Source organism: Mobula hypostoma, chromosome 11 (genome assembly GCF_963921235.1).
Source record: "Mobula hypostoma chromosome 11, sMobHyp1.1, whole genome shotgun sequence".
NCBI classification, from domain to species: domain Eukaryota; kingdom Metazoa; phylum Chordata; class Chondrichthyes; order Myliobatiformes; family Myliobatidae; genus Mobula; species Mobula hypostoma.
In genome coordinates this window covers 55,804,150-55,820,175 of record NC_086107.1, presented here as the reverse complement: position 1 = coordinate 55,820,175, position 16,026 = coordinate 55,804,150, and the positions used below count along the sequence as shown (strand labels likewise).

At 39.5% G+C, this 16,026-nt stretch overlaps 1 protein-coding gene across 1 annotated transcript in view; it reads left to right on the top strand.

The window, feature by feature from the left end:
• The window catches only part of LOC134353765 (anoctamin-9-like), a 133,761-nt gene that overhangs the window by 81,934 nt on the left and 35,801 nt on the right, over positions 1 to 16,026 (top strand). The window contains exons 16-19 of the mRNA XM_063062114.1: positions 6,987 to 7,098; positions 8,512 to 8,569; positions 9,911 to 10,008; positions 15,135 to 15,271. Coding sequence (XP_062918184.1) covers positions 6,987 to 7,098; positions 8,512 to 8,569; positions 9,911 to 10,008; positions 15,135 to 15,271 — 405 coding nt within the window. The remainder of the gene's footprint in view (positions 1 to 6,986; positions 7,099 to 8,511; positions 8,570 to 9,910; positions 10,009 to 15,134; positions 15,272 to 16,026) is intronic.

Genomic DNA, 16,026 nt, shown 5'->3' with positions numbered 1-16,026 from the left:
TTTCTTAATTTGTTTTTGTTCTTTAAGAGTTGTCCCAAATCAGTGGCTGTCCCAATTAATCGATGGCCCATTAACCGGAATCCAATGTATCATGAAATTTATTATTTTGCAGTACAGTGCCATACATAAAATATACTATTAGTTACAATAAGAAGTAGATTAAAAATCAGGAGCTCAAAAAGAGAACAAAATAGTGAGGTAGTGCTCATGGCTTCATGGACTATTCTGAAATCTAGCAGGGAGGAAGAAACTTCCTAAAGCATTGACTGTGTGTCATCAGGTTCCTGTACCACCTCCCTGATGGTAGTAATGAGAAGAGGGCATGTCCTGGGTGATCAGGGTCCTTAAAGATGGATATCACCTTCTTGAGGCTCCACCTTTTGAAGATGTCATCGATGGTGGGGAGGCTAGTGTTAGAGCTGGCTGAGTTTACAATCCTCTGCAGCGTTTCTGATTCTGTGCATGATGATGATGCAATCCTGCCCACAGTACATCTATAGAAAACTGCTAGAGTCATTGACATACCAAATTTCTTCAAACTAAAAATGAAATATAGCCACTGGTGTGCCTCCTTTGTGATTGCACCATTTAGGGCCCAGGATAGATCTTCTGAGATGTAAATACCCAGGAACTTAAAGCTGATCACTCTTTCCACTGCTGACCCCTCACTGAGGACTGCTGTGCATTCTTATGACCCGCCTCTTCAACTGAAGTCCACAATGAATTCCCAGGTCTTGGTTGCTACAACATCACTCAACCAGCCAACCCATCTCACTCCTGTACACCTCGTTACTATCTGAGATATGCCAAGAACAGATGTGCTATCAGCAAATTTATAGATGGTGTTTGAACTGTGCCCAGCCATACAGTTATGAGAGTAGAGTAGTAGGCTAAGAATGCATCTTTGATGTGCACTTGTGTTATTGTCAGCAACACTATGTTATTGCTGATCTGTGGTGACTGTGGTCTCCCGATGAAGAAAGCAAGGATCCAGTTACAGATGGAGGTACAGAGTCCAGGTTTTGAAGCTTGTTGATTAGTACTGAGATGATAATGGTGTTGAACGTTGAGCTGTAATCATTAAACAGCTGCCTGACATAAATATTCCTGTCATCCTGGTAGTCTAAGGGCGAATGGAGAGCCAGTGAGATTCCATCCACTGTAGATGCCTTGTGGGTATAAGCAAATTGCAGCAGGTCCAGACCTTTGCTTAGGCAGGAGTTAATTCTAGCCACAACCAACTTTTCAAAGTATTTCATCACTGTAGAGCTGACACTGCTCTTCTTGTGCACCAGATGATTGATGCTCTTTTGAAGAAAGTGGGAACTTCTGACTGCAGCAATGAAAGATTGGAGATCTCCTTTAACATTCCAACCAGTTGGTTGCCACAGGCTTTCATTGCCCTGCCAGGTGTCAGGGCCTTATGTCTTGTGAGGGTTCAAACTCTTGAAGGATGTTCTGACATTGGCATGTGAGACAAATTTCACAATGTTGCCAGATGTAGCAGAGATTAGCACAGGTATAATTTTATTCTCCTTTCCCAAGTATGCATAAGAGGATTTCAGCTCATTGGGGAGTGAAGCATCACAGCCATTTATGATGTTAATTTTTGCCTTGTAGGAAATAATGACTACAAAACCCTGCCATAGCTGATGTGTATCCAATTCCATCTCTGACTTCACTTAGAATTGCTTTTTCACTCTTAAGGTAGCCTTCTGCAGGTCGTATCTGGAGTTCTTGTGGATCTGTTTGAAATAGTAAGACTGCTTGGTCCATTAATGGCGGAAGAGCAGAGGTATCAATTCAGCATCCTGCTGTCTTGAAATCCTGATGATTTGCCTTGTTCTTTTGATGTTGTTATAAAATTTTGTGAAGATGAGACCAAGGTAGATATTGACAGAGAGTAATGAAGAAAAACAGACAGAGAGTGAGGGAGTATGAGTAGGACTGAAACAAAAACCTTTTCTATGGGCTTCTGTCTGCTCCCCCAATTGCCAGAAATGGTGAAATAAAGAAGCTTAATAAAAGGCTCTATGGTAATCCATAGGTGGTGCTGCAGTCATGTGTCCATATGAGTCTGTTGGGGTCATCTACTCCAGCCGGTGGTTCCAGTATGGCCTCCTGTATATCAGCAAGACCCAACGTAAATTGAGAGACCGCTTAGTCGAGCACCTTTGCTCTGTCCGCAACAAAAATCGGGATTTGCCAGTGACCATCCATTTCAGTTCTACTTCCCATTCCCATTCAGACATGTCAGTGCATGGCATCCTCTACTGCCATGATAAGGCCACACTCAGATTAGAGAGCAACACCTTATATTCCATCTGGGTAGCCTCCGATTTGATGGCATGAACAGGAATTTCCTTGAACTTCCAGTGATTACCCCCCTTTTCTTCACCATTACCCATTCTTTGTTTCCCTCTTGCGCCTTCTCTTCTTACCTGCCTAATGCCACCCTCTGGTGCTCCTCCCCTTTCCCTTTCTTCCATGGTCTTCTGTCCTCTCCTATCAGATTCCCCCTTCTTCAGCCCTTTATCTCTTCCACTAATCATTGTTATTATCCGAGCTAGGGACCACCATGACATAAATATCACAAGGGCAATGATTGACACAGATGACTTCTGGACAGATCCTCAGCTAATCAGCTTCACTTTGTCCAGTGGATTCATGAGAAAGAGGAAGGTTGATAAGAAACTGACAAGGCCAAAACTAAAACTTGAGAGCCTGCTTGACACTGCCACTCAACAACACCTTCAGGTCTTGTTTGTAGAAATCCTCCAATGGGAATATCCAGAGGACATCAAGTAACATGTGGATCTGCTTAAATCTACCATTCTCAATACCTGCAAAAACATTCTTGGGTCCAAGTCCAGAAAATGTCATGATGGTAATGGCATGGAGATAGAAGAACTTATCTCCAAGAATAGGAAAGCCTTTTGTAACTGGCAAAATGACATCGGCAGCAAAGCCAAAAGAGAAGCTTATTCCTGAGCCAAGACAAATGTCCAGCACAGGGTGCAAGAGCTAAAGAATTTTTGCTGGACTGTGAAAGACCTAGAAATCCAGAGATTGGCAGACTCTGACAACACAAGAGGGTTCTTCAGTGCCACCAAAGCAGCCTGTGCTCAAAGGACAGAATGAATTTGCTAAAAGATTGAAAGGATATCATAGATCAATAGAGAGAGCACTTTCAAGAGCTTCTCAACTGTGACAGTACTGCTAAACCAGAGGTTACTAACCAAACCCTCCAATAACCTGTGAGGGAAGACAGAGGGGGACCTCCTAGTATGAACAAGGTCCACAATGCCATCAGGAGCCTGAAAAGCAACAAGATCACTGGCCATGATGGGATCCCCACAGAGATCCTCAAGGAAGATGGACCAGCATTTCTGCACCATGTACATGCCCTGCTTCTGAAGGTCTGGGAAAAGGAACTGCTCTTAGAGCACAGGGATGCTCTAATGGTGAACATATTCAAGAAGGGAGACAAGGAAGGTTGTTACAACTATAGAGGCATCTCCCTCCTGTCCACAATAGGCAAAGTCCTTGCACATATCCTTGTCAACCGATTCATTTCACTATCTGAACAAGTGCTCCCTGAATCACAGTGTGTTTTCTGCCCATATAGGGGTACCACAGACATGATCTTCACAGCACACCAGTTACAAGGAAAATGCTGTGAATAAAGGCATCCTTGTCCTTGGCTTTCATATATTTGACAAAGGAACTTGATACAGTAGACCACTAAGCCTCTGGTGTATACTATCAAAATATGACTTCTGATAAATTCTTACAAAAACTGAGGCTACTGCATAATTGCATGTCAGCCACTGTATCAGCAATAATGATGCTGAATCAGAACCCTTCACTATCAAGACAGGAGTCTAGGGCTCAATGATTGTGCCCACTTTATTTGTCATCTTTATTGCTGCCAGCTTTCACCTCATTGGCCAAGACCTGCCACAGGGAATCCTAATTGTGTATAGAATGGACAGTAGGCTTTTCAACCTCAACCGGTTCAAGGCCAAGAAAATCAGCACCACCACTATCACGGAGTTTCAATATGGGGATAACAACTTGATGGCGTTATTGGCAGCATGCTCCATTATTTGGCTTAATAGAGTAGATTGGGTAATAATTAGTTGGCTTCTATTTGTCGTGCTTTTTATGGACAGGATCACCACATCATTGGATAGATTGCTCTAGCTGTGCTGGTTCCAGAGTGCAGTTCATCTATGTACAGCCAGGATATTGTCTTGTTTTGTTGTCTGCTGTATCCCCTGCTCGCAGCAGTTGCTGAATGTGAACCAAATTGATTAAGGATGCACTGAGCTGTATTATTTTTATGGAAGCGGATGTTTTTAGTTTGCTTTCTGTTAATGCACTTAATTGTACACCATTCATGATTAGATGTACTGTGGCAAAGATTTGATTTGTTGATTTTGGAATTATTTAGATCTGTCTATTGAATTCTACTTTTTACTGTTCTGTCCCTATGTTATCCTGTTTACAGCTTCACCATCTTAAACCTGTTTAAACTTCCAGGCAGTATTACCGACATGCCCCGCCCCCCAGTGTCCCCCATTGAGCCATTTAAAAAAATTTTTCGCTTTTAAAAGCTTTAATGTTTGTGAAACTTGAAACAAATTTGCACATATCTGATTATGACTGTAAAGCAGTTTCCCGTGAGCTTCAGAAAGAACAGATGCCAATGCAATGTGAACCAAGTGATAGGGATTTTAATAACAACATTTTTCCTTGTGCAGCAGAATGCATTAATGTCTCATTCAGTTGACATTGTATCATCATTAGTGGCTGGGTTCATGAAGATTTCTCAGCATACAAAGAGAAATCAGTTTTACATTCAAGTGGATTCATTCAGGATTCTTATAGATTATAGTCTGCATACACAAAGGTTAGTAGTAGAAATATAAGTATCATTATACTCTGTAGTTATGCCTGGAAGGTTCTCATATTGTGAGTGACTACAACTTCAAAACAGGGCTTGTAACTAAGCAGCCGTAGTTGAGGAGATAAAGGCCTACAGCAGTTAATCCAAAGGAACCTCTTGAGGAACCAGTGAGGTTTGAGATTTAATGCTAATTAGTGACCTCTGAAAATCAGTGTTGCTTCCTGGAACATTGCTACCAAACCATTCTGCTATACGAAGCAGGTCATTGCAGATAATGGAAGTGGAAAAGCACTGGACACACTTGTCCATCTTTGTAGTAGAGTTGATTATGCAGTATAGTGATTGTAATTAGAAGAATTCTTATCATATTAAACCAATTCTTTATCAACTCTGAAGCGGAATGGAAACATTGCTTAGAAATTGACACAGACACGCATTCAGCAATTCAGTGAACAATAAAGGTTACAGCAAATATGACCATTGCAACTTCATCAAACACTGCATTACCAGTTCTCATATAAGTAGTGATACTCCACTAATTCAAATTAAATTGTTTTTAAATGAAATTTTTCAAGCATAATGACAAATACAATTTATATATTGATACTAACTAATAATCTGATGTTTTTCCAATGCATGAGCTTTCCAGCAAGCCTTGTTATGACTATTACTTTCATACATGATTCTACTGGTTGCAGTGGGGCTGACAGAAGGCTGTACTTTTAAATACTCTGCATGTACCTATCCACAATAAGCGGTTAGTCTGAGAGGTTAAGTAGATCAGAGACGAGGATGTGATCTGAGAGCTAGGGTTGGTAAAGAAAGGTCGACAGTCTGTGAGAGGACAGAATTTTCACACTTCATAATGCCAAACTGTTCCTTGAACTCTATATATAAACAACTGTGACCCAGATTGTACAGGATTGTAAAGCTTTTTGCCCCATATAAGTGGAGTTGGTCAACTCCCAGATAGTAATTCTGCTCCTTGTTGACAACAACGTGTTCCTGCAAGCCATTTGTCATTTCTTCCAGAACAATATGCTGCCAGGTCACCTGAATATTATGATCCATTGCTTCCTAAAATTGTGAGTGCCTTTGGCATGAAAGCAGTGTGCTGCTATCTCTTCATGTGCTCCTGTGAGAAGACGAACATGGAATCCTTCATTCTCCTTCTGACAGGCAGACTAAATCTCAAGCATTTTCACTTGCATCCACAACAGCATTTCCAGATATTCTCCCCTGCAGTGTCCTTCAAACAACTCTGGGGCAGCAGAAATATATACTTATCCTCTCTGTTTTAGGTGGTACACCCAAATTCTTTTATTTCTATCTCAGTACAGCTAAATAGTCCCAGTTACATCTTGGTGCAAAACTAGTTTTTTCTTCCTTTGCATTTCCAGAATCTGAGCTGTTATTTTAAAATCAGCTGCTGTGACATGGCATCACTCTCCTCCATGCTGATTGGTATTCTTACACAGATGGATGCAGTATGGATTTTAACTCTTCAGAATCTTTAATAAGAAAGATAAAAGAGTAATGTGGATGCATTGCATTGACAGGAATGGTAGCTAGCTAGCACACATGTAATATAGAATGTAACTTGCACTAAGGGAATAATGCATAGTGAAGGTGGAAACTTGTATTGTTGGTACTCTTCATATGCTGGTGTTATGGCCCAAGCAACACCAATACTAGTCAAGAAGAGAGCGCTTATTGCCTAGTTTGTTAAGCTTTATTAAGTGGAAGGAACCTTGTTTGATGGCTCTTTATGTGTAGTTTCGCCTGGGCGTATTTTCTCATAGAGTTTCTTCTGTCAGTACTCCAAGATGAGGAATAGCTGATGAGCCACTTCCCCCCCTCCCCCGCCCCCATTCCTTCTCTTCATGTCAGCTCGCAGCTTAGAACTTGATACTATTGAGTGGTATTGCTGGTAAAGGGATAAATGGTATATCAATGCACTGAGCTATTTTGTAAGAGGATACGTTAGTATCTCGCTATTTATAAAGAGGAAAAATGGACTTGAATGAATGTATCTTAAAATTTTAATTTATTTTCTTGTATAATTTTTTTTCAGAAAATCAGCGTACTATGTTAGCTAAAGAAAACAGCTTCACTGTAAAAATGTTCACGTTTCAGTTCTTCAACATATTTGCTTCTATTATTTACACTGCATTTTTTCTTGGAAAGTAAGTACCCATATTTAAACTTCAAAGTAAATTTGTTATCAAAATACATATATGACACCATATACAACCCTGAGATTCATTTTTGCAGGCATACACAGTAAATCCAACAAACACAATAGAATCAATGAAAAGCCACACCCTCAAGGATGGACAAACCACCAAAAGAGAACAAACTGCAAATGCAAAAGAAAAAAAATAAGCAATAAGTATTGAGAACATGAGATGAAGAGTCCTTGAAAGTGATTTCATAGGTTATGGGCAAATCACAAACAAGAGAAAATCAGCAGATGCTGGAAATCTGAGCAATACACACAAAATGTTGGAGGAACTCAGCAGGTCAGGCAGCATCTGTGGAAAAGAGAACAGTCAACATTTCAGTCTGAAACGTTGACTATGCTTTTTTCCACAGATGCTGCCTGGCCTGCTGAGTTCCTCCAGCATTTTGTATGTGCTTCATAGGTTGTGGAAACAGTTTGGTGATAGGGCAAGTGAAGTTGAGTGAAGTTAACCCCTCTAGTTCAAGAGCCTGATGGCTGAGGGGTAATAACTATTCCTGAATCCGGTGGTATGGGTCCTAAGGCTCCTGTACCATATTGCTAATGGCAACAGTGAGATGAGAGCATAACCTAGATGGTGGGGGTCCTTGATGATGGATGCTGCTTCAATGCTCTTTATAGACGTGCTCAATGGTGTGGAGGGCTTTACCTGTGATGGACTGAGCCATATCCACTACTTTTTGTGGGATTTTCCATTGAAGGGCACTTGTGTTTCCATATCAGGCCTTGATGCAACCGTTAATATACTCTCCACCATACATCTATAGAAATTTGTCTAAGTTTTAGATGTCATCCTGAATCTTCACAACTTCTAAGGAAGTAGAGACATTACTGTGTTTTCTTTGTAATGGCACTTATGTGCTGGGCCCAGGACAGTTCCTCTGAAATGATCACCTGAGGAATTTAAAGTTGCTGACGCTCTGATCCCCCATGAGGACTGGGTCATGGACCCCTGATTTCCTCCTCCTGAAGTCAATAATCATTTCCTTGGTCTAGTTGACATTGAGCGAGAGTTGTTGTTATGGCACCACTCAGCCAGATTTTCAATCACCCTCCGATATACTGATTTGGCCAGTGACAGTGGGAATGACAGTGAATATGGGCATTTATTCTTTCACAAAGTAACCCATTCTCTGATTCTTCACAGACTAGTTTAAGGAAACTCTTCTCACATTATAAAACTTCATTTTTCACAATTTATTGGGTAATGTAATCAAAATTGTTGGGAGTCTGCTGTGTTTCTCTTCCTAGTTATCAGGTGCACAATAATAGTGTGTCCTGTAATGAATATACTGTGTTACTGCACAGTATTGTGTTTAATCAATGTAATACCACACCGGATTTCCTTCTTTGATAGAACTAATGGCTATCCAGGTAGTTATGTGAGAATAGGGAGGGACTGGCGACTGGAAGAGGTGAGTAAAACTTCCTTTATATTTCCTATAGTAAAACATAAATGCATGCAGCACTATACACTACTGTTAACACAAATATTGTTTACTGAAATTTTGGAGGTAACATAACACTTTAGTTTATTTTAAGTTTAATACACATGCATGTCCTATTCTTTTATAAAACTAATTACTGTGTTTTTTCCAACTCCCTTTTGTGGAAAAATTATCAAAATAATCAAAAATATCCAGAGATTTAGCTTTTTTTTTCCTTAAATGGGTGTGCTTGTAAAGTATTTTGCATCAAATTACCTGTTTGACCTTTTAGTTTTGATTTTTTGACAAATATTTTAGAAATTAATAAGTACAATTAGAGATAAGTAATTGCAAAATTGCAGTGTAATTTTAAATATTTAGAGGGGTAAATAGGCATTGGGTTGCAGTTTCTTCTTGATTTCAAAAGGTTGAGAATAAGGAGCTGGTGCAGTTCAATGAATGTTTATTTCTGAAAAGGATTGCACAGTTTGTTGTTACTTAAGTATGTGGGTGTATAGGTTCCCCAAAATTTTCTTGAATGTGTCATAGCATGCCTTAAGCACAACCGGTATTTAAGGACTGGACTAGGTAGAGATTGTGACCTTGGTAGAGATTATGTCATTGATCTTGTGCAAACATGAAAGCAGCTATGAGTTGATAAAATCAAAATATTTGCAGAACTTTTATGCCAAAGCTGTAGGAAAATGGAGATCTTGATCAACAGTGATGCACTAGATTATGTTAAATGACTAAAGATGACGCATTAACAGTTTAGGTTTTGCATCAGAGAAGTGTGCCAGTCAGCATATTAGAGAACAGTTTATCTGGTCACTAGCATATTGCTATTTATAGGAACAGACTGAGAGCAAAATAACAGCCTTACTTTCTGCAATACAAAACTGTGGCTACATTTGAAAAGCCTACATTGGCTGCAAAGTTTTCTCAGGTATTCTGAATATGCATGCTATTCTCCTTATTTAAAGGATTCTTCAAAATGCATTATTACCTTTAGTTTATGTTCTCCATTGTTGCAGGTATTGAATATAGACAGTATGAGCAGGTTAAAATTCTGCACTGCTCTTGTATGGGCATGTCTTAATTTTCAAATAGGGATATTCCCTGTATACCTATGTGCGCAACAGTGCAATGGATAGTCACTGTCACATTTCGCACTGATTCTTTTTAGGTTACATCTACACATTGGATTTTTTTTTCACCGAGTGTTCATCTAGCTGGTTCCTTCTTCATTTGCCGCTTAAAATGGTACACTATGACTGCACCATTCTTGAACCTGTTTATATTAGTTCATATGGTTCTTTTTCATTCCAGTGTCATCCAAGTGGTTGCATTATGGATCTATTTCTGCAAATGTCTGTTATAATGGTTTTGAAACAAATTCTAGGCACCATCATGGAATATGCTGTCCCGTAAGTTTACCATCCGCGTCAATATATTTATTGATAATCAAGGGCAGAATTTGTTAAATATATTTCCCAAAAGACACTGATGTTGTTTCCGTTACATTCTGATGTATTACATCATTAAGACTTCCAATATACCGAAGGGTATCTTGTGACATCATGTTTCACGTTGCGTACCATTTAAAACACTAGGATTTGATATTATCAGTTATCAATTATGTTATATTATGACAGACTTGGCATTGAGAGATGTCATCTAGCAAGTCATATTTTAATATCTCACAATTTTGGATATAAAGTTTTAGTTTGGGACTCTGACCTCTGCCGCTGAACAGCAATCTTTTAATTCTGCATTAATAAATATTGAAACCTGCTTTTTAATTGAGTGAGATATTCGTATTAGAACCTGAGAAGCTTCTGTGAAACCCTTATTTGCAGATCAAAAGACAAAACAGTAAAGATTAATTTTGTGGTAAATATATTTGTTCTCAATAACCTGACAAGTAGACCATATCTACACTTAACTTTAAGCTTAACTTCCTCAGTTCTTTAGTAGCAGCAGCCTAGTTGGAAAGACCCTATGCAGTGGGGATCTTCAAACTATAAATGGTTCCCTGTTCTATTATTTACATTATAGAATTACCAGCTGGCAGTGCTGTGGTGAAATCCTCCATCTTGGTTGGTTCTACTGTGATAGCAATTGAATTGAGTGACTGAACACTCCATCGGAGATTGAATAATTTTTCATTTCCTGTGCAATGTTTTGAAATAAGCATGAACAGCACCCTCTGTGCTCTATGATTTCTATGCAATCTCTCTGGTAGGGTGGTACATACATATAGTACTTCCCAGTATAATATGAACTCTCAACAACCATATGTTAGGCAGAAGCTGAGCAGAATTGATTAGGAGCAGCTATTATTGGTAAGTTCACACCCAATATGAGAGACATGATGCCAGAGGTGCTGGAATTTGGAGCAATCCACATGATGCTGGAGGAACATACAAACTTGCTAATCTACCCATCTACATTTTCATCCAAATCAATGATATGTCAAAAAACAGAGGTCCCAGCATTACTCCTCATAGAACACCACAGGTCACAAACCTCCAACCAGAATAACAACTTTCCACCTGTACTCTGTCTTCAGTGGGTAGGCTGGTTCTGCATCCAAACTTGCAATTCACCCAGGATCCTATACATGTTTATTTTCCAAATCAGCCTTCCATGAGGGCCCTTATCAAATGTCTTAACTAAGTAATGTCCTATATAAATTACGTCCACTGCCTTACCTTCATCAAGATTCCTTGAAGACCTCTTCAGAAAACTTGATCAAATTTGTAAGACATATTTGGGAAATGAGTATTGGAGTATTGTGAGCAGGTTTTGGCACCTTTCTTAGAAAGATGCACTGAAACTGGAGAGGGTTCAAAAGAGGTTCACGAAAATGATTCCAGGATTGAATGGCTTGTTATATGAAGAGCGTTTCATGGCTCTGGGGCTGTATTCACTAGAATTCAGAAGAATGAGGTATGACCTCATTGAAAACTATTGAATGGTGAAAGGCCTTGATAGAGTGGATGTGGAGAGGATGTTTCCTATGGTGGGAGAGTCCAAGACTATAGGACACGGCCTCAGAATAGAGTAGCATCCTTTTAGAACGGAGATGAGGAGGAATTTCTTTATCCAGAGAGTGGGTGAATCTGTGGAATTCTTTGCCACAGGCAGCTGTGAAGGCCAAGTCTTAATGTATATTTAAGGCAGAGATTGATAAATTCATAATTGGTCAGGGCATGAAGAGATACAGGGAGAAGCAGCAGTTTGGTGCTGAGAGGAAAATTGGATCAGCCATGATGAAATGGCAGAGCAGACTTGATGGGCCAAATGGCCTATTTCTGCTCCTATATCTTAAGGTCTTATCGTCCTGTATCCCACCCTACACAAAGCTATGCTGACTGTCTTGAGCAGGTCATGCCTTTCCAGTTGTGCATATCCTCCTCTACCACTAACATGAGACTCACGCCCATAACTACCTGGATTATCCCTATTTTCTTTCTGAGACAAAGGCACAACATTTGTTACTTTCTGGTCCTCTAGGATCACCTGTTGCTAGTGAGTAAAACCCCAGCAATCTTCTCACTTGTTTTTTTCAATATACTGGGACATGTGCCATCAGGCCCTGGGGACTTGATCCACTTTAATGCTTTTCAGAAGATCCAGCAGTACCTCCTCCTTAATCTCAATATATTTCAGCAAATTAGTTTGCTCCCCCCCATCTGTCTTCACTGTCCTTTAAATATTTCTCTTCAGTAAATACTGACACATTTAATACCTCACATTTGCTCTGATACCAAGCACAAATTCCCTTCTTTTTCCTTGAGTGAACCACCTACCTGTTCTTAGTTATTCTCTTTTTTCTTAATGAAATGCTGTGGAATTCTCCTTGATCCTGCTTGTCAAGGACATTTCATGGACCCACATCGCCTTCTTAATCACTCAGTTGAGCACTTTCTTGCTGTCTTTATTCAACAAAGGCCCAATTTGATTTTAACTACATAAACCTTATGTATGCTTCCTTTTTCTTCCTCTTGGGCCATCCAAGGTTCCCTTGCCATACCATTCTTGTCCTTATTCCTTACTGGAACATGCTGATTCTGAACTCTGATGAGCTGGTCTTTAAAAAAACTCCCACATGTCAGACGTAGACTTGAATTATAATCAATACCTGTCAACTCCCATCTTATTGCAGTTTTCATTCCCCAAATTTAGAACTTAGAAAATAGAATGGTACAGCATAGAACCAAGCCCTATGGCCCACACTGTTGTGCTGAACCAGCTAAAAAGTAAATCAAAAAACTAATTCACAAGGTCAGATTTTATATATATAACCATCTTAAGACATAATGCGATGTGGTTACTATTTCCAAAATGTTCAGCCACAATCAGGTCTGTCACCTGGCCTGGTTCCTTTCTCAAAATCAGATCTGCTCTTGGATGCTCCAAAGAAATTCTGCCCCATTTAAGCCTCTGTGTTAAGGAAGCTCCAATCAATACTGGCTATTAATTCTGTGACTCTGTTTTCTCTGGGGTATTGGAAGCCAAAGGGGACCTGATAGAAATCTGTAAAATTATGTGAGGCATACATAGGGTAGATGGTCTTTTTCCAAGATGAAAATATGAAGTACTAGAGGGCATACTTCTAACGTGATAAGTGTAAAGTTTAAAGGAGATTTGCGGCAAGTACTGTTTTTACACAGAGAATGGTAGGTGCTCGGAATGTACTGCCAGAAGTGGTGAAAGCAGATTAGATAGTAATGTTTTAGAGGTATTTTTACCAGCACATGAACGGGTAAGGAATAGAAGAATACAGGCCATGTGCAGACAGATGGGAATGGGTAAAAGTAGCAAGTTTGGCACAGGCATTGTTGGCTGAAGAGCCTAATTCTGTGTTGTGCTGTTCTTTGTTCTTTGTCTGAAATTCTAATCCTAATAGTGTATATGTGTATCCAGTGCCATAGAATTGGTGAATGGGCTTACTCTTCAATAGTTTATAGTCTTTGATATCCTTTCCTTGTGCTGCAATTTGAACATAATCATGGTTAACATCACTTAGCACTTGAGATTCACTATTGCACCTTCAGTGGTATTGTGTTCCTTTACCTATACTAGATGAGCTACTTTCATATTCTCAGTAGCTGAAATGAGAGGAGGGGATACAGATTGGCCTGTACACCAGCACCTCGCCTGACACTCAGCATGCATTCCCAGAATGAGAGCAGTAATGGAACCAATTCCGAAAGGGGTCATTATACCATCATACATATAGGGATGAGTTACCAACAACTCTTGTGCTGAGAACCTGGTGCAAAGTCCTTTCCTCCATGCTGCGTGAGAGGAACCTCTCATGAATTCAGCAATGAATTGGCCACAGTTTGATGTGAAGTGGCTGTCCAAGAGGGCTGATGGCCTGGGACGAGCGTGCGGCTCCTCAGCATTGAGATGTAGAGTTCATCGTCATCACTGTGGGACCAATTGCCCCATGTTCCAGCAGACCACCCATGCCTTCCTGTCTTTCTTGTTCTCATCAATTGTATGTAATGGACACTGCTGCCTTCCCCTTTTTATTTGGCTGCATAATTCTGAGAGTTCTCTGTGTAAAAAGCTTAATGACGGTCTCTGGTCTTTGTGCTTGTCAAACAAGGAGAGCTTCCACCATGTGATAGTTAGGATATAGGATTCAGATTGCCTATTAAAATAGGCAGCAGCTGCTGCATTTTCACAATAGTGTACAGCCATATGCACCACTGGTCACCCCAGCCACCTAATATTAGTTCTTTCAAGCAGCCTGCCCACAACGTCATGTAATTTATTGCTAGATTTGTGCCTGAAGAGGGCAGAAATTTGCCCAGGTCTCTAGCATGCAGCAATGTGAAGGGCAGGGGTTTGCACTAATTTTCTCACAGGGGTAGCTTGAGCAGGTGGATTTAAGTGAGTATGTGAGTATTCTGGCTTTGCTTTAACCAATCAGTGTTCTTGTGACTATGCTGAATGGAATGCTGGTATAGTGCGTACAAGAGTGAAGAAGGGTTCTGGAAACTGTGTCGTGTGTTCTTCTTCATTACAAGTAGCCTTTGGCTCAATTTCTCCTCCCATGCCAGGCAGTAGAATGTCTTCAGGATGTTGTGGGGGGTTTGTGAGATTGGGGATAGGGCTGCTGACATGTTGATCACAGTTATCTTCAACTAAGTGAGATATGTCTTAAAGTATTTGTGAGGTGTTTTTAAAACACGGCTGTAGTGATGGTGGATCTGGTAGTTTGTAAGTGAATGTAGGTTGTAAGTATAAGCTCAAGGACAAATAAGGTTAGAAAAATATGTAGCAATAGGTTTAGACAATTGTTTTGAAGATGGTTATTGTACTGAAGAGGCAGAATTCCACAGCTGAAAATGTTTTAGCAGCATTTTTAGCTTTTAAAATTAGATGATCACAAATTATTTTTCTGGTCTTGTAGCCATGCTCTTCATATTGTCATACACAGCAATCTAGTCCCTTCTTCTCTTATGTAATCAAAATTACTTATAATTCACTCTCTGAGTTTAAATCAATGCACATATATTTATCTGTTCTACAGATATCTGCAATATAAATGGAAGCATCGGAAAAGATACTTAGATGACAATGTGGAAGATGTACCTAAGCATTGGATCAGAAATTATAACTTAAATGACTTTGACTCCTACTCTGTATTCAACGAGTTTTTAGAAATGAGTAAGCTCTTTAAATTCAAACAACTTCATTTATTATAACGTGTATCTAATATTTTAGTAATATTTGAGTAATCTTGTAAATATGTTGTTGATTAAGCTTACTTTGTTTATTTAAGTAATTTATTATGGGTTATATGTAAAAATAAGTGAATTGCATACGTCATGACACTACCACGTAATGTGTATGCACCTCGCTTAAAATATAAAGCTAAGTTAGACCCGCATTCTTGGCTGAGTCTTTTTCTTGCAATTAGATTTATGTGTTGGAATTAAAAAACGTGACAGTAACAATCAGGTATTTTTAAAACAAACCCAAAATGACTCAGTACCTGTCGAACTGTAGCGAGATATTCAAGTTTTTTTAAAAAGTGGCGCACCCGATGTTCTTCAGACAGGAAGGCACGATCAAGTTAATAAAAAGGCAGAAAATTTAAGAATTCATAGGTTCATAAACAGTGAGTACCAGAGGATAATAGTAAAAAAAAAGAAGAAATGGCAGGCTACATTGGAAAGATAGTTACGTTGATTGCTCAGAGGGTTACTGGCTCATGTATACTGAGCTAACTGAACAGTATTTTGAAGCAAATGGAATAGCCAATGAGAAACAAGTACCACTTTTGCTGAGTGCATTGGGTTTGCTTTGAAGCTTGACTGCTACAACTAATCCAGCCAAATTAGCTTTGCTGATATCACGAAAGTACCGCAGGAACATTTAGAACTGAAACCATTGCTGATTGTAGGTGTATGAATTGAAGA